Source organism: Leptopilina boulardi, unplaced genomic scaffold, assembly GCF_019393585.1.
Source record: "Leptopilina boulardi isolate dan_hultmark-lab unplaced genomic scaffold, ZJU_Lbou_2.1 LbouV2_222, whole genome shotgun sequence".
Lineage (NCBI taxonomy): Eukaryota > Metazoa > Arthropoda > Insecta > Hymenoptera > Figitidae > Leptopilina > Leptopilina boulardi.
The window spans coordinates 38,366-65,707 of NW_026137777.1; the positions used below are offsets into that span (position 1 = coordinate 38,366).

General features: G+C 28.7%; 1 protein-coding gene across 1 annotated transcript in view; it reads right to left on the bottom strand.

Annotated features, from left to right (window-relative positions):
• LOC127279696 (uncharacterized) overlaps positions 1 to 27,342 on the bottom strand; it is a 100,307-nt gene that overhangs the window by 15,251 nt on the left and 57,714 nt on the right. Inside the window, exon 3 of the mRNA XM_051302232.1 lies at positions 1,280 to 1,424. Coding sequence (XP_051158189.1) covers positions 1,280 to 1,400 — 121 coding nt within the window. The 5' untranslated portion in view covers positions 1,401 to 1,424. The remainder of the gene's footprint in view (positions 1 to 1,279; positions 1,425 to 27,342) is intronic.

Consider the following 27,342-nt stretch of genomic DNA (forward strand, 5'->3'; position numbering starts at 1 on the left):
TGTAGGATCTGGAATGTAGGATCTGGAATGTAGGATCTGGAATGTAGGATCTGGAATGTAGGATCTGGAATGTAGGATCTGGAATGTAGGATCTGGAATGTAGGATCTGGAATGTAGGATCTGGAATGTAGGATCTGGAATGTAGGATCTGGAATGTAGGATCTGGAATGTAGGATCTGGAATGTAGGATCTGGAATGTAGGATCTGGAATGTAGGATCTGGAATGTAGGATCTGGAATGTAGGATCTGGAATGTAGGATCTGGAATGTAGGATCTGGAATGTAGGATCTGGAATGTAGGATCTGGAATGTAGGATCTGGAATGTAGGATCTGGAATGTAGGATCTGGAATGTAGGATCTGGAATGTAGGATCTGGAATGTAGGATCTGGAATGTAGGATCTGGAATGTAGGATCTGGAATGTAGGATCTGGAATGTAGGATCTGGAATGTAGGATCTGGAATGTAGGATCTGGAATGTAGGATCTGGAATGTAGGATCTGGAATGTAGGATCTGGAATGTAGGATCTGGAATGTAGGATCTGGAATGTAGGATCTGGAATGTAGGATCTGGAATGTAGGATCTGGAATGTAGGATCTGGAATGTAGGATCTGGAATGTAGGATCTGGAATGTAGGATCTGGAATGTAGGATCTGGAATGTAGGATCTGGAATGTAGGATCTGGAATGTAGGATCTGGAATGTAGGATCTGGAATGTAGGATCTGGAATGTAGGATCTGGAATGTAGGATCTGGAATGTAGGATCTGGAATGTAGGATCTGGAATGTAGGATCTGGAATGTAGGATCTGGAATGTAGGATCTGGAATGTAGGATCTGGAATGTAGGATCTGGAATGTAGGATCTGGAATGTAGGATCTGAAATGTAGGATCTGAAATGTAGGATCTGAAATGTAGGATCTGAAATGTAGGATCTGGAATGTAGGATCTGGAATGTAGGATCTGGAATGTAGGATCTGGAATGTAGGATCTGGAATGTAGGATCTGGAATGTAGGATCTGGAATGTAGGATCTGGAATGTAGGATCTGGAATGTAGGATCTGGAATATAGGACCTGTAGTTTGCTTATTTTAGTTGTTTAGAATTTTGAACAGAGCTCTGTGCCGGGGTTGACGTGAAACGTCCCAGATGTAAAATTGTAAAAAAATTTAGTTAGCGCTTTCTTTTAAGACAGAAATTTCCTTCTTTAGGTAAACATCTTTAACAACAGTTTTTCAGTGCAGTCTATTTAAAATTTTAAAATAATATTAAAGTAATTTACCTAAATTTCCAGAAGATGATTTATTCAAACCTCGAAGTATGTACAAATGTGTCGAATCATTATCAAAATCAGTCAGTTTCTCAACTTCGGGCATCAAAAACCATTCTGATCTAGTTTTCATACGCGCTGTTTGCCTTTCATGTACCTTTAATAATAAAATATCAAATTAAATTAACCTAGATTTAGTAAAGGGGTAAGTAGAGTAATCGAATAATAAATTTAGTTTAATAAATTAAATTTAAAAATTGAATGTTAAAGTATTAAGTAAGATACACTAGTAGACTGAGAGCCTGCAACGTAAGAATTCACGTCATTTCTTAAGGGGTTAGTACCCCGTCTTTTTTCAAAAACATCGAGTTTCTAAAAACTGCATATTCTTGTAGTAGATATATGTAGAAATCCTATGGAAACCATTATTTTGGTTAGAAACTTCGGTAACGAGGACAGTTTTTTTAAATTTAAAATGGCAGACTTTTTTTAAAAATCGTTCGGATTTGCTTGAAACTCTCTACTCGGGGGTTTTTGGGGTCGCTGAAAATGAATCCGGAGTCAGTTTTTCAAAATTCAAAATGGCGGATGCAACATGGCGGACAAATATTTAAAATCACTGGAAACTACTTACTTCAGACGAATACATTAAGTTTTTTCAAAAGTTGTCCGACATATTGGATCCGCCATTTTGAATAACTGACCTCTGATTCGTAATCAGCGACCCCGCAAATCCCCAAGTAAAGAATTTTACAAGGATCAATAAAAGATATCGGTTTAATTAGTAATTTGTTCATATAATTTGTTTATAACAAATTACGTGTGTTCCACTAGAACATAATTTTACAAATCACAAATCTGTAGGAGTACTTTAAGTGTATAATAATAATAATAAATATTTCTATTTTGTTGATAATACATACGATTCACGCAGGAAAAAGGTACTTTTTATTTGTTTATTTATAATAATATAATTATATATACAAAATGAAAATTAAAGATTGGGGTTTAGCAATATCTTAAAAATTTAGTGATGATTATTTTAAGTCAAGAAAATCGAAAATTGTTAAAAAATTATTAGTTTTACGCTGTTTTCAGTGCTTAATGTATATCCTGTGTAACGTCCTGCGTTATTTTATTAAATTTTATGTTCTTTTTTCTTTTAATTTTTTGTAAATTTTGTATGGAAAACATCTGTTTTATCTAAACTACGTCTCATATTTTTTGTGTAAATTGTTTGTCTTTCTTTTAAAACCGATAACGAGACAAAGTACTTTCAGTAGTCTTCACTCGTGGGATGCACTTTGAAATTTGGAAAATTCAATATAGATAAGAATGTAGCTATTAAATCTTTTAGAAACTCTAAAGTGCATCCTTCCAGCTGTTGACTGCTGGGGTCTTTTTCATATCTTATCACTTTCCCACGAAGGTCCAAGAGTTTCTACCATCAAATTACATCTGTTAGTCATAAAACTATAAAAAATATTAGGATACAAAGTCTGTTGTATTTCTATTTTTCTAAATAATATCTCACACGTCGAATAAGTGAATTTTAAATAATTTTAAATAATTCTTAAAAATATATTTTTTTTAATTTTTAGTTAAGTTTTAATATTAATGTTTGGAATTTCAAATTAATTTATTATTTATAATTATATAGTTTTAAAGGAGAGGGGAATAGAGGATGGATTGGTAGAAAGGATAAAGCAGTTGTACGAGGACACCAAGGAACGGGTGAAAATTGGGAATAGGTTGGGGAGGGAATTTTGGTTGGGTAGAGGGTTGAGACAGGGCTGCCCCCTGAGACCAATACTGTTTAATATGTTGATTGCGGATCTGGAAGAGAGAATGAGGAAGAGAGGTAAAGGGGGGGTTATACTAAGGAATGGAAGAATATATACGCTGGCGTATACGGGTGATGTGGTTTTGATGGCGAAAGATGAGAATGGAATGAAATTGTTAATGAATGAATTTGAGAAATATGTGAGGGAAAAAGACTTAAGGGTGAATGTGGAGAAAACGAAAGTGCTGAGATTTAGGAAAAAGAAGGATAAAGAAGAGATAGAATGGAAGATGAATGGTAAATGTGTGGAAGAGGTGAATGAGTTTTGTTACTTGGGGTATTGGTTTATGTATAGTGGAAAGCAGGATTTGAATGTGGCACAAAGAGTGGAAAAAGGCGGGAAAGCAATGGGTCAAGTATGGGGAATCGGAAAAAGGAGATTTGAGGATGACTGGAGAAAAAGAGAGTGGCTGTTTGATGCGTTGGTATGGTCGATAGTGAGTTATGGAGTGGAAATATGGGGGTGGAATGAAATCGGGAAGTTGGAAAGTATGCATGAGAGATATTTGAGATGGACGATGGGGGTGGATTGGAAATGCCCGGGGTATATGTTGAGAGAGGAAATGGGTAGGGAAAAAATGGTGACGAGGCAGAGAAAGAGGGCGAGAAATTTCGAAGAAAAATTAGAACAGGGAAAGGGAAGTAAAATAGCGCAAACATGCTGGGGATTAATTAGAGAGGGTGAGAGGGGGTGTAAAAGATGGGAAAAAGGAAGAAAGGATGCGATACAAGAGGGGAGAGAAAATATGGGAAGGGGGAGGGATTTAATCGAGGCCTGGGGGTGGAGAGATAGAGAGGAAAGGTGGAAAAGGATCATGGAATCAAAGTACAATAAATGGTACAAATTTATTAAAAGGGAGGAAATGCCGAAATATTTGGGTAGAAGATTAAGGTATGAAAGGTGGAGTAGGGTATGTAGGTTTAGAATGGGTGAAGGTATGAGAGAATGCAAGTATTGGTTGGAAGAGGATGAAAGGAAATGTAGAATATGTGAGTTGGAAAGTGAAGATTGGGAACATGTGTTGGATAGATTTAATGGATGTTTGGGTGGAAAAAAAGTGTTAAGGAAAGAGTGATTTGGATATTGGATGAGAATGGTCAGGGCGAAAGATGGATGAATGAGCTGGAAGATTTGAAGAAAAAGAGGACTGAGGGTTTAATTTAAGATCGTATCCGTGGGGAGGGTTAGTGAAAAAGTAAATTTGAGGATGCCAAAAAGGGCACAAAAGTACTGGAAACGAAAGCCCTGGCACTGGTTGACAAGGCACGATAAAGTTATTTAGATTGTAAAAGTAGGTAGTAATAAGTTAGGTAGTTTTAAGTTGCGTTAGTTTTAACTTATAATGTATTTGTAGGTTAAGATGGTATTAAGATTGTATGGTTAGGAGTTTTGAACCCTGTATAATGCAGGGAGAGTAAATAAAGATATATATTTATAATTATATATTCAAATTACTAAAAAAATAAAATTAATTAAATCTTAATTAACAATTTAAATTAATATTGAAATTGTAAACATTATTATGAAAATAATTAATCATTTACACTATAAGTAACAGAAATTTTACATGTTTCTTTTTTAACTATTGTCATTTAATTATATATAATTAATTTTACTTAACTATCTTTTATATTTATATATATGTATAAAAAAAGGTATGTGTGTGTAATTGAAAGTGTAAATTTTTAATATTATGTAATTAACTATTCATAAAAACATGTATTTCATAAATAATTTTAAGAATTTTTGTACTTTTGAAAATTCGTTTAAAAAGTGAATTTTGGCTCCATCTTTTAAAAATAGTGTAAACTATAGTTCCCCACTTTTTCGAAACACCCTAATCTTAAAGATACGCCCACGCAAAGTCATCACTTGCAAGGCTGGGCCTGAAAGATCCAATGACATCTTTCTTTTAGATAAGTTTTTCATAAAAAACCCAATCACTGATCTTTTTAACTTCCCACTCTATAAAATATTCATCTCCAAATTTCCACCCAACTAAAAAATTTAAGTAGGGATAATAATATAAAACCTGAAGATTTGAATTAAACAGGCAGTCAAAATTCTAAAGTCAAATTTCTCAAGTTCAATTTCTTAATTCTCAGTGCAACAAGTCAAATTTCTGCAGTCAAATTTCTCAATTCTCAGTGCATTTAGTCAAAGTTCTAAGTTCAATTAATTTAACTCTTAATTCTTAATCACCATGCCAAGACTCAAAATTCAAATTTAAACGAATTTTCAACGAGCTTCAGCAATTATAAATAAAACAAAAAAAAGTAAGTACTTTTATTCCATAATAAATTACTTTTCTCCTCATATCTATTTTTTTCTTGTCATACTTCTAATTCCGAAGGTCGTGGTGCGATTAAGTTGCGCATTTTAGTTCTTTCATTCCTTAAAAGATTTGATCGTTATTTTTTTTATTAAACACCTTCCGAAAAGATTTTGGTGTATTCAGTGCATCATTATCTTTTCAATCCTTTTAAATTCTCCTTCAAATAAAACTAACCAATTTGACAGTGTCCCGAGTTGTGGACAATGCGTCTAGACTCAAAAATAAATTAAAATTTATTAACTATGTTGCGTTATCGGACGTAACACCTTTCTCAAAAGTGCCAGACGAATGAGAAGCAGACGAATGAGAATTTGGCAGTTTTTTTTAAAAAAAAGGTAGAAACAACATTAAATAAAAAAATAAGCAATTCTATCCGATAGAGAATTCAAGTTTGCAATACATAAGCCTATAAAAGGACCTAAACATACTATTTTTTTCAAAAAAATTGATGCCAGACGAATGAGAATTTGTCTGGTCACAACGCAATCATGGTCACAAATTGAGAAATCTTGGTTAATAGAATAACAAATTAAATAAAACTCGCGTGGTATCACATTTAGTTTAGTTTAATTAACAACAATAACGAACTGTAACTCCATTAGAATTTTGATTTTTAATAATTTTAACGTGTTTTCAACTGCCAGACGAATGATGAAAAAATCCAGGGACAAAATTCAAGAAGATATTTTATAAATAAGGTATAGAGTAATGTCATAATTATTTCCATATTAATAATCTACAACTATTCAAAATTACTAATCCAGTATGAATTTTTCTCTAAACACTTGAAAAATAATATTTTTTCACAATATGAACTGTCAATTACACTGCGGGACATGCCAGACGAATGAGAATTTAGCACTTTGATGTGTATTTTTTGCAAGAAATATTTTTTTTCGTCGGCTGCTTTTTAGTGCCACAATAGAAACCATTTAGATTTACAATTTTCATAAAAAAATTATTTTTTTCAAAATTAATATACAAAATAAGCTTGACGGCTCATAATTCCCTCGTTTGTAGAATCACCCATATACATGGAGAGAATTTTTTTAAATTCCTGTAGCGTACTAAGTGAAAAAAAGTTGATCAGATCGGGCTGTAACTTGCACATAGTTTAGCCCTAGGAGTAAGTAATTTAACCACGAAGTATTGTTAGGTTTTTTCAGGAGGGGGTTGTATTTTTTTGAAAAATTTAAACAGTGAATTTTTAAAGACTTGTAACTTTTAAACAAAAAGATAAAAAAAAATTTGACCTATATGTTTTCAGAAGGTTTTTTGTGCTCTTTCAAAGAATTAAAAAAAATTTCAAAAAATTCAAAATTAGACATTTTATTGAAAATCAAAAATATTTATGACTTTTTTTTAAGCTCGTTTTTTTTTATTTTTCAAATTTTTTTTAGAAAATTTAAAACTTATACTTTCAACACAAAAAATTTGGACATGTCCTTCTTCGTTCCCATCGAGATATTAATTAATTAATTAATGTTACTAAAAAATGATATATTTTATAAACAAATAAAGTAATTGTAATTCTGATGTTACTAAATGAAAATTAACGTAATTCCGAATCCAACGAGCACTATGTGGAGTTCTTTAAATTGTTGGATTGTTAATAAACAATTAGCTAACATTGAAATTGTTTATAAAAAATGCTCTAATCCAAAACAGTTTATATAGGGCTTGTTGGATGCGTAATTACGTGAGCATTCAATTGGTATCTTTAGAATTGCAATAACTTTATTTATTTGTAAAATATTTTATTTTTTATTAACATTAAATAATAAATTAATTAATATCTCGAATGCAACGAAGATGGACATCTTAATATTTTTTGTGGTGAAAATACACATTTTTAGCTTTCAAACAAAAAAAATAATTAAAAAAATATTAATTAATTAATGTTAATAAAAAATGAAATATTTCACAAATAAATAAAGTTATTGCAATCCTAAAGGTACCAATTAAAAGTTGACGTAAATCCGCATCCAACGAGCCCTATGTGGACTATTTTGGATTAGAGGATTTTTTATAAACAATTGCCATGTTAGCCAATTGTTTTTTAACAATCCACTAACCCAAAGTACTTCATATAGGGCTCGTTGGATGCGGAATTACGTCAGCTCCTAATTGGTACTTTCAGGATTGCAATAACTTTTTTTATTTATGAAATATTTCATTTTTTATTAACATTAATTAATTAATATCTCGAAAATAATAAAGAAGGACATCTCAATATTTTTTGTGGTTAATATACACATTTTTAGCTTTCAAAAAAAATAAATAAAAAACATGAAAAGGACCGAACTTAAAAAAAAATTCGAAAAAAGTTTAATTTTCAAAGAAATGGGTCAAAATTTTAATTTTTTGCAATTTTTTTTCACCATTCGAAGGAGCAGGAAAAAACCTTTCGAAAACATATAGAACAAATTATTTTCGTTCTTTCTGTTTAAAAGTTACAAGTCTTAAAAAATTCACTGTTTAAATTTTTCACAAAAATTCAACCCCCTCCCTCTACGACAGCATATATACATGTATATTAGGGCGTTTTACAGAAAACTTTTTTTCGATTTTCTAAAACCTTAACCCGAAAGTAGACTCCTTTTGACCCACAAAATATGTCAGATATTTTTCAAATTTTTTTGAAGGTCATTTCGAAGTCGCAATTTCGATTTTTATGCAAAATTTGTGCTATTTATATAAATTTTTTTTTATTTTTAAGTGTTCAAAATTTAAAAACTATGCAAATTTTTACTAGAGGTTACCAAATCAGTTAAAAATATTGTTCCTAGTTAAAAAAAAAATGTTTGAAGCTTACTTCTATGACTTTAAATGAAAAGCGGTCTCCTTCACGTTCAAAGTTACTTTTTTTAGATTTAAATCCTCTTGAAAAATTTAATTCTTTTTCAGCATGTATAAATAGACAATATACCTTAATTCGGTAAACTTTTTTTTCCCAATTTAGTAACCTCTATCACTAAAGCGCATAGTTTTAAAAAAATTGATAACTTGAAAATAGAAAATAAATTTTTTTATATATAAGAAGCACAAATTTTGCATAAAAATCAAAATAGCGACCTCTAAATGACCTTCAAAAAATTAAAAAAAAATCTAACATATTTTGTGGGTCAAAACGAGTCTAAATTAGGGTTAAGGTTTTATAAAAAAAAAAGTTTTCGGTGAAACGCCGTAATGTACATGAACCTACATAAGAATATGTACAAGAACATGTACTTTTTCTTGTACACAAATATTAAATATATTTTCTTGTACAAGATCGTGCACAGTATCTGGTACAAGATCTGATACAAGAAGTAGAATTTATTTTATTTTTGAAAATGCAAAAACTGACAAAAATTAGTTAAATCTTCATAAATTGGAGTATTTTTATCCAATCGGGTTCGTTAACTGTTTATTTATAAAATTAATATCTATTCAAATAGGGCTCGTTAGATGTAGAATTTAAAACGCTTTAATACCGCTAGAAGAGAAAAAATATTTAAATTAAAAAATTAACGATGAAAACATCAGTTACAGTTGAAAAATCGAGAAAAAATGACAACTTCTGAACATTTTTGTAATTTTTCACTTATAAATATTAATTTAAACAAAAATAACGAATATGGGCTAAAAAGCTCTGTTTCTCAGCTTCAAAATGAAAAAAAAATTTGAAATCGGTGCAGAAATAAGGAAGTTACAAAAGTTTTTATGCATAAACATACGTAAAAATGGTTTTCCGGATCTAAAATGAAAATTTAGGGGTGTTTGGAGAATTTTATATACACTATTTTTCTTAGTTTTTTGTGACCTACAACCTCCAATAGGTTTCATAAGAAGTATATTAAAAAAATTTTTTGTAGCACCGTGTAATCTATATTAATAAAATCAGATTTTTGTCTGTACATTGCTCAGAATGCAAAATTTTTGACATAGTTTGTTCTTATGAACAACAAGGAGTCTAAAAATGTCCATAAAAAAATAGTGTCCGCAATATTTTGTTCCAGCATCACGTAAGAACGGTTTGACCGATTGATTTGGGTATAATTTTTCTGGGTCATTCCATTTTATTTCATCTATAGTCGTTGCAGCCTATTTTTAGAAAAATTTGATATTTCGTATTAATGACTTTGAATATCCGTACAATTCATTTTTGACAATTATTTTATGAAATTTTTTTTATTTACGTTGAAATTTAGTTTTTAAGTTGAGTTGCACGGAAAATAGGTTAGTTTGACAACTTTGGAAATTTTATAAAAAAGAACAGAAATAATTTAGTTATTAAATTTTTTTTCATTGAAATTTGTTGAAAATAGTCTAATTTACCAATGTCAATTGATAATTGTGAAAAAAAAGGTCAAAATACTACGTAAAAATTAATATTCAAACTTACCTGTAAAATGTCAAAATTTGTCACATCCCTCACAACAAAAGGATATTCAGGATATCCTTGGGACGTCCTGGGGATATCGATTTGTTTTCGGCGGTTTGGATATCCCTGGGATATCTTAGAGATGTCCATGGATATCCAGAGGATATCTTAGGGATATCCGAATCGCCAAAAGCAAATGGATATCCCCAGGACGTCCCAGGGATATCCTGAATATCCTTGTGTTGTGAGGGATTTTATTTTTATTTTCCAAGAAAGTTTATAAATATTATAAAATTCATTACTACCTAACAATAAGTACCTTCCAAGTACTTTCACATGATATGTTGGCTTTTTATTTTTATAATACAGAAATATGTGAAATTTTACCTTGAATGTTGAACTTTTCAGGATTTTATCTGATTTTGAACACTTATATCTTCACAGGCGATTAATGAAAAAATCCAATTTTGGTTTTAAAATTTAAGTTAAATCTTCTTTATTCATCTTATCAAAATTTGGTGATGGAGAACGAGCTATTTTTTATTTTTATTCACTTTAAAAAATCCACCGTAAAATACGAATTTGAAGGTTAAAAAACAAGTATTTTTATAAATAAAATTCACACAAATAAATCTATATTGAGAAAACCAATTTCAGTTTTATAAAATTACTTGTTTTTTTAACCTTTAAATTCGTATTTCAAGGTGGATTTTTTAAAGTGAATAAAAATAACAAGTAGTTCGTTCTCCATCACCAAATTTTTATAAGATGAATAAAGAAAACTTAACTTAAATTTTAATACCAAAATGGGATTTTTTCATTAATCGCCTGTGAAGATATAAGTATTCAAAATCTGATAAAATCCTGAAAAGTTTAATATTCAAGGTAAAATTTTATATATTTCTATAATATAAAAATAAAAAGCCAACATATGTGAAAGTACATGGAAAGTACTTATTGTTAGGTAGTAATAAATTTTATAATATTTATAAACTTTCTTGGAAAATATAAATAAAATGTACCAAATTTTGACATTTTTATACATTATTTTGCTGTAGACTTTAATCCCTACAAGATACGAATGAAAAAGTAAACAATAATTTTAACTATCCTTGCCCCAGTACCGGGACAAGGATAGTTAAAAGAATCCAAATACTAAAAATGTCAGAAAATCTGTAAATTTTCGTTTTCTTTATTTTATTGGATTTAGACAACAGTAATTATATTAATTACAAGTTTTAAATTACTTAGGCAATAGTTTTTATGCAATTGCAAACATCAATTTTTAACATATTGATTTCACTGAAAAAATTTTTAAAAAAATTTTGGGGGGTTTAACCCCCATTTTACTAAAAAAATTTTTTTAAATCCTGAAATCTCAGACAATTTTAATACCCGAGATCATATTCAGCGCCCAAAAATACATTAGAAACCACTTCAATATAAAAAAACAAAACAAAAGTTTTATTTTTTAATCCTGTGTGATTGATTCCGTTCACTGAAGCTATTATTAACTTTGCATTACACTGTTGACATTTTGCACGTTTTTCGCTTATAAAATAAAAAAAGGTTATACTTATATCGACGTAGTTGATAGGCTGTGGGCGTTCTGGATAGTAGGAATCTGTTACCGACATTACCGACATTTTTGTCGAATATTATAATTGCGAAATATTGCGCAACTGTAAAAAATGTTTGGTATTTCCTGTCTTGACGTGTTAAATATTATTTGACATTATCGCGATTAGATTTAATAAAATAATATGTTGACAAGTTTATAACTTCCCGGTTTTTTGTTTTATTCGTAGAATTTTTGTTAAAAAAATATCCCTTTCAGGTCTACAGTAGATTACATAACGTAATTTGTTTAATCTACTATTGGTTTTTATAATTTATGATGATTGATATAGGAATTGTTTTTGTTAATAATAATTATTATCTCATCAGTCTTGAATTAAATTTTGAAAACGATTCAAATTCCAAACAGTGTAAAAAGAGAAGAGTTGCATTTTCGAATAAACAGTCTCTTGAAGGAAATTCAAGGAATAAAACACAGCCTTGAAAGTGTACAAATTTCTCGTCGTTTAGTAAGAGATTTTGAAAAATTAAATATATGTAAAAATGAGCTTCGCTAAATTAAACAGTGCTGGTAAAGCAAAAAGCTTTCTTCCAACAAAGAAATTAAATGAATTGGAAAAGAATCAATTGTACAACGTTTTGAATGTGAAAACAGTGAAAACCAGATTTGGACTCAGGGTTGTCGTCGAATTTGAAAAGCAGTTTCAAGCGTTTTTACCGAAGAGAATTGCGGATGTGATTAGTGAAGACGACACTTTATTACCATATTTAAAAGAATTAACGGCACAGCAAAAATTGTCTATTAAATATTTGGGAGGGCCTCATAATTTTATTGAATTTGTCGAACTCTGAAAAAAGTTTAAAATGGATTGTGTGCCAAAAAATCATCTAATTTTCTCAAATTCATTCAACCTGAATTCATCTTTCACAAAACAACTGACAACAGGACCCGAATTTTCAACAACTGGAGAATTAATCAATGTTGTAAAATTTGTGTCAAGTCATCCGCGAAGTAATATTTCTTTTGATTTTGAAGATTGGAAAATTTTAAAACATCATATTAGGATTATAGGAGCATATTTTAATGGTGAAGAAACTCCTCGAGAAATAAAATGCGGTAATTTTCACCTACGATTTGGAATTTTATATGGAGAAAATGCAGTAGCACTAGAGGATAGAAGAGACAGACAGTTTTATTACCCGTTTATTTTTAAAGAAGTATCTTTTAAAATTTTTGAGAATATTATTCCATGTGTTAATCAGCGACTTGAATATTTATTTTCTATGCGTTTAAAAGAAGTGTACAAGTTAATTGTATAATCTATTGTGGAAATTTTATTTTATACACATGTTTTAAATGCAAAAGAAACTGAAGTTTTTATTTAAAAAAATTATAAAGCGTTAATGATAAGACTTGAAAGAAAAAATGACTTTTCATCCAGTTTAGAATTTAAGACTTTATTTGTTGATATAATTACTTTTAATCTGAAACATTTGTCAACAACTATTTGTGAAGTTATTCGTAAAGATGGTAGCATTGGACATAGTGTAATATAAACAACTTGTGTAGAGGCAGGCTGCAAAGAAGTAAGTGAGCTTGATATGTGAGATGATATGTGCGATGACGTCATTACATAATACAGATATATTGTACTTGATTCGTGAAAAACTAATTGATTTGAATTTAAATCTATGGAACGATGATGATTACGATAAATTAATGTTAGCTATAATAGATTATTGTAATCTATCTGAAGCATTTTCTTTGCCGTATTAGAAATCAGATTTGAAAATTTTTTAAAAAATTATTCCTGACGATTATTGTATTTATTCATTAATGTATAGTGATTATAAGTTTTCGAATCATTTTTTAGAATTTTTTCAAGAAATTTTTGATTGGACAACAATATGTTGTTTTGAATTGAGGGATATAGATAAGGATCTTCTATTCAGAATTTCACCTGACAAATTAGAATGGCAATGTTTATGTAATGACTTACAATTGTATGAAGAACTATTACTGTAAACAAACATGTAAGAATGTGAGAAGAGGAAAAATAAATGTGAAGTAATGAAAAATCAGCTTTTTTATTTTTTTAACCTTCCTTTATTTATAAAATTTTATTAAAATACATTATAAATCTGAATCATTTATCCAACTATTATGAGTATTATCAAAGCCTAACCATTTTACAAATAATTTTTTACCTTGTTTTTCAAGTATTTTTTCTACTAAATAAATATTTGAATATTTAACTTTTGAAAGTTCCTGCTCATAAAAGCTACCACTAATTGGATTATCTTGGTAATCTTTAAAAAGGTAAGTTATGGGTTCTGTATTTTTTATATGACTAACAGTAAAAATTTCTGTAGTCCAATTCGGAGTATATCCTTTTTCAAAAACATGCTTAAATTTACTTATACGCACTTTATCTCCTACATTTTTGAATTTTTTCTTTATTACAAAAAAAATTTTCTTTTTGTAAATATTAATTAATAATTGTTTTTCATTTTGTGCAGTTACATTTTTTGGTTTCATTTTTATAGTTTGATGTTTAGTATTATTGTAAGAAGATATTAAATTAGATAATATATCTATCCACTTGTAATTACCGTGCAAACTGAATTGCATCCACATTTTATTTTTTAAAGTACGATTAAACCGTTCACAAATTGATGCTTTCAAATTGCTATAAGTAGAGTACATATGAATATTATAATTTTTCATAAGATTTACAAAATGTGAATTATAAAATTCTTTTCCTTTATCTTCTTGTAAATTTTTCAGTACGCGTTTTTTACTTAAAACAGATTTCATTGCCGCAGTAACATCTTCACCTTTCTTGGACTTTACGGGAACAGCCCAGGAAAATTTGGAGAATACATCGATGATGGTTAACATATATTTGTAGCCTTTATTTTGGCGCTCATATGATTGCATTTCAACGAGATCAGCTTGCCACGTCTAGTCGATACACCGAATGTCGACATTTCTTCGTTTATAATTTTTTCTCGCTGGTTTGTGTAACTCTTTCACCAACTGTAGTTTTTCATTTTCCATTTTTATAAATCTGGCTTTCCTACTGGTGTTTGCAATCTGCTGTCTAATCGAGAAATACTCTCTTTCATAGATAACAACTTTTCTTCAATATGCGTTTTAAGATTTTCAAAATTTCTTGTTGTAGTATCTTCTAATGCTGAAATTCTTACATTATTGTCAGTTCTTAAAGATTCTATTACATCATAGATGGCGTTTTCTTTAGTTTCTATAAATTTGTTTATCGTATTCATATTCACTGCATCACCGTTACTCTCAGGATCCGCCACGTTACATAATTTTTTATTTTCTATATTAAAATCTCCCTTTGGTGTAAGTTTAAAACCAAGTCCTGGAGGACCGCGATTTGGAGTTTCTGCACTCCTAAACTGACGACCGAATATATCGATGCTCATCTTGCAAATGATATAAAATTGAATATGTTAATGATTAATAAATAAATCTAGCCTCCCGTAATTCTTCAATAATTGATAATATCTCATTATTATGGCTAGGATTTCCAGCAGCTTTAGAGGCTAAAAGTAATCTTAAACGATCGACTAATTCATTAGGATCATCCCAATAAATATAATCAATATTTTTGTCCTTTCGATCAATCATATAATGTGCAATTAGACCTTTACCAGAATGTGTGGCTATATAATTTACGTATTTTAAACTCTTTCTGTCACGAATAGCGCCATCCGTTTTGAAATATTTTTTATGAGCATTTGTGGAAATAACAATATCTTTATAATTTTCACGATCTTTCAAGCTGATAAAATTTTCTTCAGGTACCTTTTTAAATAAAAGTTCAAGTAAACCCTTAGTAGCAGAATAACTTGAGTTGTTAATTAAAATATCATTTTCTTCAAAATTTATTATTGAATCACCAATCATTAATTTTCCTTGAGTTAATTTCCTAACACCATATACATTGTCTAACTCCTTTTTTTGTTATCTAATAATTTAAAGTACACATTTATAATATTTTCTTTTAAAAATATTTTTGGAGAACTTAAACCTTTTGACGTGTTATATTCAATATTTTTATTATCAGCTGTTCTAAATGAAATGTCATTATCATTATCTTCATTTTTAATTTGCAAAAAAATCGTTGTCATTGTTTACATCAATGAAATCAGAATTTTCTTCATTCAATTCTTGTTTGTATTCATCTTTTGTTTCTACTTTTGTTGGATGAATATGTTTCACTATTTCAATATCGTCTACTAACTTTTGAATAGGTGTTACTATTGGTTTAAAAGTATCATTTAAAGACTGTTCAATTTGTTCCCTGCCTAATTTTAGTAATCTATGTTTCCGTCGAATCGCTTCACTCCCTTTAGCAATTTCTCCAAAAATTTTTTTTTGTCTTAAATTTTGCGTAAACGTCATGTCAGTATTTACATAATCATCGTAAATGTGCTTAAGATTCATTTCATCTTGCCTAAATAATACTAATAAATTAACATTATCACGAATTAAATGTTTCGGAATTCGCGCGTCAGTTTAGCATAAATAAAAACAGTCAACCGCTTTATGTCTTCCCATAGCAAAAAAGGCCTTAATATTATCTTGTTTCTCACAAGCTACATCATCAAATATAAACATTGAATTAGGTCGCGCATCGTTTCGTGTTATAACATCTGCATGCTCATTAAATGCAAAATATTTAACGCCATCTACGGGTCGCAAGATACTTTCCAAAAATTTATATTTTGGTTGATATAATGATTTTGAGTAGATATATATATGGGACGTTTCATGTCAACCGGACCAGATCTCCATCCGAAATTCTAATCAACGAAAATCAACTTATTACGGCTCAAAATAATCGTCAGCTCATACTGCTTCGAATAAAAAGTGGCGAATTAAAAAATTCAAAATGGCGTCCTTACTGTACCATGTTTTGCAAATTTTTTTAATAACTCAGCAAACAAATGTATTAATTACCTTAAGAAAATAATTGCAACTTGTTGGATAATGGGTCACTCTTATATTTTTGGGGTCGCTGATTACGAATCTGAAGTCATATTTAAAAAAATTGAAAAATTCAAGATGGCGGATCCAATATGGTGGACATTTTTATTAAAATTTAATCAGATTCGCTTGAAACTTGCTACTCGGGGGTTTATGGGATCGCTGATTATGAATATAAAGTCAGATTTTCAAAATTTAAAATGGTGGATCCAATATATCGACCAAAATTTTTTTTAAAATTGTCAGTTTTGCTTGAAACTTGTTACTCGGTGGTTTTTAGGGTCCCTGATTACGAATCTAAAGTCAGTTCTTAAAAATTTTCAAAATTCAAAATGGTGGATCCAATATGTCGACCAAAAATTTTTTTTAAATTATCAGATTTGCTTGAAACTTGTTACTCGGGGAATTTTGGGGTGGGTGACTACGAATTTGAATCTGGATTTTATAAAATAAGATTAGTGGTTTTAAAATGGCTAATAAAATATTTAAAAATTGGATGGATTCACCACCTTTAACTCCATAAACCACCCCTTTCACATTATTCAATTAGTTGTTTTAAATTTTTCTTCCATACAAATTTAGGCTTCATTTAAAAGATCTTAAATATCATAAAAGTAATTTTTCAAAACTACCCTTAATCCCCAAAACTACCCCTTAATATAGAAATTTAAGATTTTTTAAAATTTACTCTACATAAATCTTTTATAATTTTAGCTAATTTGAGGATTTTAAATAGCCTAAAATTAAATTTTGAAAAATCTACCCTTAAATTACTTTTTTAAAATTTTTCCTTTCCTTTATATAAAAATTTCCTCTATATCATTTTTTTACAATTTAAGCACAACTGAAACTTTCAAATATTCTCAAACTTAATTTCAAAAACTGTCCTTAACTCTAAAAACCTTAACCTCAAAAATCAGCCTCATTACATTTAAGTTTATAAATGCAAACAAATTTTACAATTTTACATTTTATAAAATTAGAAGATTAATACAATGAAACGACAATGTAATTTTAATCATTGAACTAACAACATGCCTTCTGTACAAGTAGAAAATTTACGACAGCAAAAATATATTCTTGGTGAAATTGCTAAAGCGAGTGAAGCGATTCGACGGAAACATAGATTACTAAAATTAGGCAGGGAACAAATTGAACAGTCTTTAAATGATATTTTTAAACCAATAGTAACACCTATTCAAAAGTTAGTAGACGATATTGAAATAGTGAAACGTATTCATCCAACAAAATAAAAGTACAAACAAAAGATGAATACAAAAAAGAATTGAAAGAAGAAAATTCTGATTTCATTGATGTAAACAATGATAACGATTTTTATGCAAACTATGGTGTTAAAGAAGCGTCTAGAAAATTTAAAAAAGAAGAATAATAACCGACTTTTGCTGAATGGTAATACTGTGCTTAAAGAACAATTGATGCTAGATGACGCAACTGATGAAAATAATTCGATTAATAGTTCTCCGAATTTCTAGACTTGCGATTCTAATAACGTAAAGAAAATAATAATAATAATACAATTCATTTTGCTTCCTCGTGGAGGAAGCTTTGTAGTCCTTTCGTATATAAAATTTTTCAAAATGGCCTAAACAAATTTTTCTCTATATAAAAACATGTTATATGAGTTTCTGATCAATTGTCCGGATGTATGTATGTGTGTGTATGTATCTGTGGACCCTTTTTTTGTGAACACGATAGCTTTAACAGGTTTTAATGGATTTGAGTAAAATTTGGTAGGCTTATTTATCACATTAATATCTTAAAATTGACCAAAGGATTTTAAAAAATATCCCAAAAAAAAAAATGTTATCGTCTTTTTTCCAAAATTTTTTTTTAATCAAAAAAATTTTTAAATAGCATTTAAGGTGATATATAATAAAATCGTATTCCTTACGTCAAGATAAATTGATTGCTATAAATAAAGTATAGATTTGATTTCAATTTAAAGAATTAATAAAAGTTAAAAAATCAAAAATTCTCATTTTAGCTATAAAATTTTGTGTATTTTTAAATTCAAATGTAGACATGAAATATTGTTATTCCTTGCATTCAATTGATTCGATTGGTGTATATAAAGTATTCATTTGATTTAAATTTAAAGAATTAATAAAAGTTAAAAAATCAAAAATTCATATTTTAGTTGAAAAATTTTATATTATTATATTATTTACGTATGTTTATTTCAATGTTAATGCTTTCTTTACGAAAAAGCAAATTTTTTTGCTGATCGTAAAGAGGAAGCAAAATGTTCATGTAATGAACATCTGAATTTACAACTTGTTTAATAAATAATCAATTTTTGACAGAATAATAAATTGCTGGAAAATTTAAAAATGTGATTGAATCCTTAAAAAAAGATAATGCATCCCTTTCAGAGGAAGTAGAGATGTTAAAAGAGAGCTCATCGAAAAAACGTCAAGAATTGGAAAATAACAAAAATGTAATAAATTTCTTCAAAGATGAAGTACAGAGAAAAGAAGAGAAGCTGTCCAATCTTCGAAAATTAAATGTGGAATGGCAAAAAGCAGGATTCGATAATTACAAGACGTTATTAGGTAATTTCAAGTAATTCAATTTGTATTACTTATTTCAGAAAATAATATACTTTTCTTTTATAGAAGTTTACAATGCGACAGTAGAAAACTCTTCCACTCCCCAAGAGGGCTTTAAGCTCCCTGCAGTCGGATTCATCACAGAAGACAGAAGTCAGGTTAAATATTTTACTTCTGTTATGTGCATGAAAATATCACAATTTAAATATTTTTTGTTAGACGTCTAGGGTGAGATAGTTATGGGTTTTTTAAAATAAGAAAACCAAGGTTTTTTCCTTTGATTTTATACTTTCTTGAAAACACATTTTCATAAAAATTTTTATTGTCATAGTAGTAAAAATTATTATTTTTATTAACTTTTTTAAACAAACTAATGTTTTGGACATTTAGTTTCCTCACTTAGTGTAACAAATTTATCAAATTTTTAAGTTGATCTTAAAATTCTCTGATGAAAGTTGACCAGATTTGTAAAACATGAGTCATAAGAAATTATGTATTGACACCTTATACAATATACAATTTTTAAATTTAAATAAATTTTTTACAGATTCATGTTGGTAGGGGCTTATACTTATCCATTCTGGCATGGAATTTAGCTTTTCATATACCTAAAAATAGCATATTACTTTTGCCAGAAATATTTTGGTTGCTCTTTGTGGATACGATTACTTATCAGACACTACTGTTCCTGGCAAGGGAAGTAAAAGGAATCAACAAACTAAAGTTCCGCAAAAAAGGCTGGATCCGAAAGTTTTGCTTGCTGTTAGAGGTAGAGGAATCACCTTTTTAAAAAATTATTAACAAATATCATCTACTAAATAAGTTTTAATTTAAAAAAAACTTCTTTTTTTCTTTCATTGTGAAAGAAGACACATATTTACAGTCAAACCTGGATAAGTGACACCTGGATAAGTGACACCTGGATAAGTGAAAAACCTCTTTAAGCGACGGAAATCGCCAGGTCCCTTCATTTTCCCATGTAAAAACCTCTATAAATGAGAATTTGTAAGTGACCGATATTTTTTTCGGCCAGACCTCTATAAGTAAAAGATGCGCTTCTCGAACCTCTATAAGTGACAATTCTTTCATTTTATTTTCTTGGATTGACCTCTATAAGTGAAAGACGCATGTTTCGAACCTCTATAAGTGAAAATCGTTTCCGTATTTAAATTTTCAACAGGGCAATAGAAATGAGTAAACAGTAAATAAAATGTCAATAGAGGTATAGAAACAAAGGCGCTTTGCTCAAATAATAATTTGTACACTCGGTACGCAGAAAATTTTAGATTCAAACCGACCGTAATAGGTCCAAGAAATTTCAATTCCAAAGCTTCAGGAAGTTTTAAGTGCTCTGGATACGGTCCATAGATTTTTTGAATTCTCGACGAATATTGATTAATCTATTTTTGATAAAATTTATGAAATTGAAACTTATGTTAATAATAGTGTAATCAAAAAACAAACAAAATTGACAGACTTTTTTCATTCAATTAATTAATTAGTATTTATGTTAATAAACGATTCATTTTCTGATAACACTTTTTTTCAAATAAATAAATGAATGAATTTAGTAAATTTCGCATTGTTAATTTGATTTGTCAAAACCTCTATAAGTGAACGCAGCCATGCTTGAACCTCTATAAGTGCGAGAACCTCTATAAGTGATAGAGACCGCACTTCGACCTCTGTAAGTGAAAACCTGTATTAATGAAAAACCTCTATAAGTGATAAAAAATTGTTGGTCCCTTGGGATGTCACTTATCCAGGTTCGACTGTAATAGGAAAGTGCAATGATATTTTAACTCATATTTTTTTCATTTTTTAAATTCATGTTTCTTTTAGACTTCTACAGTCACTATCTAGTTACGGAAAAAAAGTGGAAGGAATAAGATGCTGATGTCGCAACTGGTAAAGTTCATTCTTATATTAGCAAAAAAATTGCTCAAATTAAAGAAACAAAAGAGAAAACGCTTAAAGAAAAAAAACAAAAGAAACTCTTAGGTACAGTGGAAGAAGAATCTCCTGTTCACGATGCCTCATTAAATGAGAATAGATCCGAAATTGCAGAAGGATTGACTTACGAATCAGTAACAGAAGTGTTTTTTGGAAGAACGAGATGAAGAAACTTATGTAGATATAAATAGTACTGAAATTGAAATTGACCTAGGAAACGGAAAAAAATTTCTCTTTCTGATTTGGATGAAAGTCAACTTCTTGATCTCACAGTTAGTAACAAAGAAGACCTTTACAATTGGACACCACTTTAACTAACATAAAGTTCAAATATTTCTTATTGATTAGTCATTAATATCTTTAGTGCAATTTCACAAAAAATTCACTACTTTTTGGAGTACCGTACCAAATTCACTTGATACTTCGTAAGTATATATTTATTGGTCTAAAGTTTCAGAAAATAAATTTTTTAATTACAACAATAGTTGTAAGTTTGTTAATTAAAAAATATGGGAAATGATAAATTCATTTCAAATAATTTTTCAATTAGGCGAAAAATGTATTTTTATAAACATCAGTATAGAAAGTGAAAATAGATTTTATAGATAATCGTCTCTTGTTTTTTAAAATTTTTAATAAAAAACCAAACTTATCTATTTTTATAAATGGTTAAATGATATATTTATTTAAATAATTTTAAGAAAATTGTATAAATGAGCAATTGTTTATACTTAAAAAGTTGATTTGCAAAAATTTTAGATCGATAAACGTAATTGTTGCCAAGTTTTAAATCAATTGACGAAAGTGCTCCGAATAGAAGTAAATTTCTTATGAAACTGTTCTTCAATGACTATATTTCATCTCTATTTTAACAAAAGATTGATCTTCTTATTTCACTTGTAAATTCATTTTTCTCATCGTTTTATGTTAGCGCAAATTGCTTAATATTTTATTTTAAATTTTAATTGAACTTTCCATTAATAGTATAATCATGTTAAACAGTTAAAAGTTCTTTTACAAATTGGCTGTTATCACATATTGTGATAAATATTTTCTTTCAGTTTAAAAAATATTACAATTAATATTGCACACTGTACAAAATATGAAGTACTGTTCATTGAAAGACTGCATAATACTTAAAAATGTTTATTATTTATTACTATTCTTTGTGTTTTATATTTTAAGTCTTAATATAATACAAATAAGGCGTTGTCCGCAGTGGCGAGACAGCCGGTGTGGCGAGACATTAGGATATTTCAGACAGCTGAACTGACTGTGCTGGCACTTCTGGTCTGAAAGTCAAGTTTTATTGTGCTTTAACTTTTCAATATGATACATACGTTTTTGATGTACGAAATATCGCTATACTGATAATAACAGTTTCAAGATATTTTAGAAGTTTTATTTCCCATCGGTATAAGTGATAATATATAAAAATTTCCGGAATTTTCTGAAGGGTTAAATGTTTTGAGTCTTTAGTATTTAAGTTTCCTTCAAAATTTCCAGAGCACTATGAATTATTGTTCGATGCATAGAATTGTACATCGTCATTACCGAAAAATGCTGTTTCCGCATTGGCGAGACACTTGTTGTCGGCAGTGGCTTTTTAATATCTAATAATATTGTACATGTCCTAATGAATTTGATATAATTTTTGTACGTTTTGTCGACAATATTTTTCATAACTATAGTTTAAATTGAAAAAGATGAACAGGAAGAAAAGCTTATTTGTTTTTAATAACTGTGACATGGATTAGCGGCTCACAATCAGAAAAATATTTGCCTGTATTTTTATGATTGAATGAAACAATATTATGATTTAAAGGCATCAATTATTATACTCTTTCTCTTTGATTCCTTTGTTTTTGTTACGTTTGAACGATAAAGACTCTGATTTTAAGATAGTGTCTCGCCACTACGGACGATTTTTTATGTCGGTAGTCGCGAGACATTATCGTAAATCGGCAATAACTTTTTTTTCCAGTTCTGTAACTGTATAAGTTAAATTTGCAGTATAGAGTCACACCTGTCCATGGATATATATACAGACTTGATGTTCTTGAAAATGTGAGTGCTATAACAAAAAAACAAAACGTGTCTCGCCACTACCGACTCTCCCTTACATTTTAATTTTTGTGTTGAAATTAAAAAAATGATAAATGTCTGTAATTGAAAAGTATTATTTGTATAAATATGGAAGGTCTTCACAATAGAAATTGTCATTGCACGAAACTTTTAAGTATTGACATCTGAGATTGCATAATACTATAAAATGGTTACTTACTAATACCAAAAATCGGACACAAGGATTTCTAAAACTATCCACACAATTTTTTTGGGACCATTTTTTCAAAAAGTCAAAAATACATTTTTTGATAAAAAAGCTTTTTATTATAAAAATTTCACTTTATTTATTTTGAAAACGTATTCTTTGCATTAAAACGAATTTTTTAAGCTATATTAAGTTCATATTTTACCTAAATTTATAGATGAAATCATTATTTTTATTTTTTCAAAAAATTTAATTTTTTTGTTTTTGTTAAAATTTTTTTTTCTTTTTTCTTAATAAAAATTTTCAAAAATTTTGTAAATTTAAATTAAATAAAATATTTTCTGCGAGGAAGCATAATGTTCGGAAATGAACATCACATTTATGTAATATAAATGTCCACCCCTTCTTGTTTTATTCTATTGCAATGACTGTTAGCATTTTAATGCCATCTAATAGCAGCTTCCTCTTTATTCGGAATTTATCTATTTGTGGACAAAAACGACATTAAATTAGATAGAAACGTTTCTATTCTTTTCAATCCACTTCTTCTTACCGGTCAGTTAATAGTGATAAAAAATTTTGTATGGTGAATTCAACAAGGTACCCAGTCGAAAATCCTACGATATGTTAAGCTGAACAAAAAGTTGTTTTGAAGTATTGAGATAACCATTAGAGAATTGTGAGACAGTAGATAACTAGCTATAGAAAACTTTCAGGAAGCCTGTTATGGCCGATTTTTCGCTTCCACGGAAAGCTTGAAAATAACAAATTTTGTACGTTTTAAACAAAGCATTCAAGTAGCTTTGAGAGAGTTATCAAAGAGTTGCAGGATTTTGCATATACAAAAAAAAAGCGTTCAGGTGGCGAAAATTAAATGAAGCGTCATGGATGTTTCAGGAAACAGCGGAAAAATGACAATGATCAAAAATTAAATTTAACCTTTCTTTCCATCTTTATTTATCTCGTAAAAATATTATGTATTAGATTATTATATTTAAATATTGAAGAATTAAAGAAAAATTATTTACGTCAGACTCGGTATTTCCACAGTCTTTTTAAATTTATTCTAAAAGAATAAAGAATATATTATTTATAAAAAATATTCATAAATATCAAGTTTAAAAATAATAATCTTTTTTTTTAAATATTAAATATTTTGTCTTTTTTTAAGAAATTGTATTCATTATTCGATATAAAAGGTTTTCACCGTGTTCGTATTCCTAACCCCAAATTTTGCTCAAGTTATATATAATTTTTTTCGTATATACTTTAAGTGTTTAAAAATAAACGTTTTCTTTGAAAAATAATTTTTATATAATATATAAATAATAATTATTAATTGTATTAAACGGATTTACAAATTACTATAGAATTTTTATGATTTTTCGATTTAGTTTAATTTAATGAAATTATTCTAGTTTTCAGAAAGTGTAAAAAAGGTAATTAAATTACATATTAATTTGTAACTTGTGAAAAGCAAATAGAATTGCTTTCTTACACATTATCGCATTAAACAAGGCATTAGGAAAGCATTCACCAAGCAAACTGGTAGACCTTTTGCTAGAAGCTGTCCACAGATATTCAACAAGCTGTAGAAAAAGCTTCCCGTTAAGAAGTCAGAAAGCAAATATCACAGAATTTTAGGTCTAATGTATAAATAGTTGCCATGAAGCTTTTGAAACCTTCATAACAGTTACCTGAAGGCCATGTGAACCCTTCAGGGAAACTTACGATTTTCGACTGGGTAAGTTATAATATTCAGAAAAAAATCGGAAAAGTGCAAGTTGCACTCTCATTAAAACAGAGGGTTCCGTACCCTTAAACCTAAAATTTAAAGGGGGTTAAAGTGTGAAGACAGGTGGAAAAATTACAATTTTGCTTAATAATTCCTGTAATGTGAGCATGAAAACACATAGTCACATAGATCGAAAATCATCAGTTTTTCCTTGAAAACGCTATAATAATCAACTTTAATCGTTCTTGATATATTTTTTTGTAATCTACACTTAAAAATACGTAAAAATGTATAAATTTGAATCCCTTAAGATAAAATTTTCTTCTTAAATTAATATCTGTTTTTTGAAATCGTGTACCCCCTCCCCCTAGCGGCCACACAAATTTATCTGGAGGGCTGAAATTTACTACACATGTGTATTTTTGCGTGTAGATTACAGGAAAAATATATCGAACTTGATTAGAATTGATTAACATAGCGTTGTCAAGGAAAAACCACGAATTTTTAAGAAAAATCCCTAAAAATAACTATATACCCCACCTAGCAGCCACATCTTATGACATAGAGAGCTCAAATTTGGTACACTTACGTATTTTTACGTGAAACTTACAGGAAAAATATAGCGAACTTGATTGGGATCGATTTACATAGCGTTGTCAAGGAAAAATCAAAAATGTCGAAAGAAAACGGTTTTATCCCCCTAGCGCACACAATATTCAACCCAGAAAGTTCATTTTAGGTGTATAAATGTATTTTTGGGCGCAAATTATAGGGAAAAAGATGTGAACACGATTGGAGTTAATGATTAATTTTTATCAAATTTTTAAAGAAAAATGATAATTTTAGATAAAGTAATGTATTTTGCGACCAAAAACTAAGAAAATTTTATCTAAAGTAATTCAAATTTATATATTTTTACGTATTTTTAAGTGTAGATTAAAAAAAAATATAGCGAGGACGATTAGAGTTGATGGTCCTGGTGCTGTCAAGAAAGAACTGATAATAATAGAAAAAATCATGAATTCTCTCCCAAAAACGAAGAAAATGTTATCTAAAGGGCTTAAAATTTATTCATTTTTACGCATTTTTGTGTGTACTCGAAGCGAACTTATTTGATATAAAGACAAATGTTTCAAAAATATGTGTTGTATGACAAATAATATAAATGATACAAAAAGGAACAAATTTGGAAAAAAAATTTAAGAAAATTGTTCCTCCTTTGGTATAAAAACAAATGTTTAAAAAATATGTGTTGTATGTTAAATAATATAAGTGATATAAAAAGGATCAATTTTCTTAAATTTTACAAAATTGTTTATATTTAATATACAAATATATTTTTACGGGAAAAATACGTGAAAAAAAACGGTCGCGATTAGAGTTGATGATTAACTTTTTATCAAGTTTTTCAAGAAAAAATAACAATTTTAGGAAAAAAATGTATTTTTCCACTAAAAACAAACAAAATTTTATAAAGGAAATCAAATTTTTATATATTTCAACGTATTTTTACGTGAAAATTACAGGAAAAATATAGCGAACTTGATTCGGATCAATTTACATAGCTTTGTCAAGGAAAAATCAAAAATATCGAAAAAATAGTTTAATCTCCCTAGCGCACACAGACTGTTCAGATTTGCTGTATAAATGTATTTTTGTGTACAAATTATAGGGAAAAAAGGTAAGCACGATTGGAGTTGATGATCAATTTTTATCAAATTTTTAAAGAAACATGATAATTTTAAGGAAAAAATGAATTTTTCCAAAAAAACTAAAAAAGTTTATATCAAGTGATTCAAATTTATATATTTGGACGTATTTTTACGTGTATATAACCCAAAAATATAGCGAGGATGATTGGAGTTTAATTTTCAGGTGGTGTCAAGAAAAAACTAATAATTTTAGAAAAAAATTTTATTTATTTATTTATTAATTAATTAAATTTATTATTTTCACGTATTTTTATGTGTAGATTATAGAAATAATTTAATAAACATGATAAGAAGTGGAAAAAGTGGAATTTTTCCTCGAGTTTATTTCTTCAGACGTTACAAATTTAAAATAAAAAAAATCGGACAAGTGCGAGTTACACTCTCACTGAAATCAAGGGTTCCGTACTCGAAGCGAACTAATTTGATATAAAAACAAATGATTAAAAAATATGTGTTGTATGTCAAATAAAATAAGTGATACAAAAAGGAACAATTTTGTAAAATTAAAGAAAACTGTTCCTCTTCGTCCAAGGGTAATTGTTCCGGGTGTCTAATACACCCAGTGGACAAAAAACCATGTTCGTTCTAAAAACGTTTTAAGGACGTTTTAGAAAGTTTCATGTCTGCCAAATAATGTTCTGGAACATTACTTAAACATCCATGTTCTTACAACGTTCCAGAACATTATTT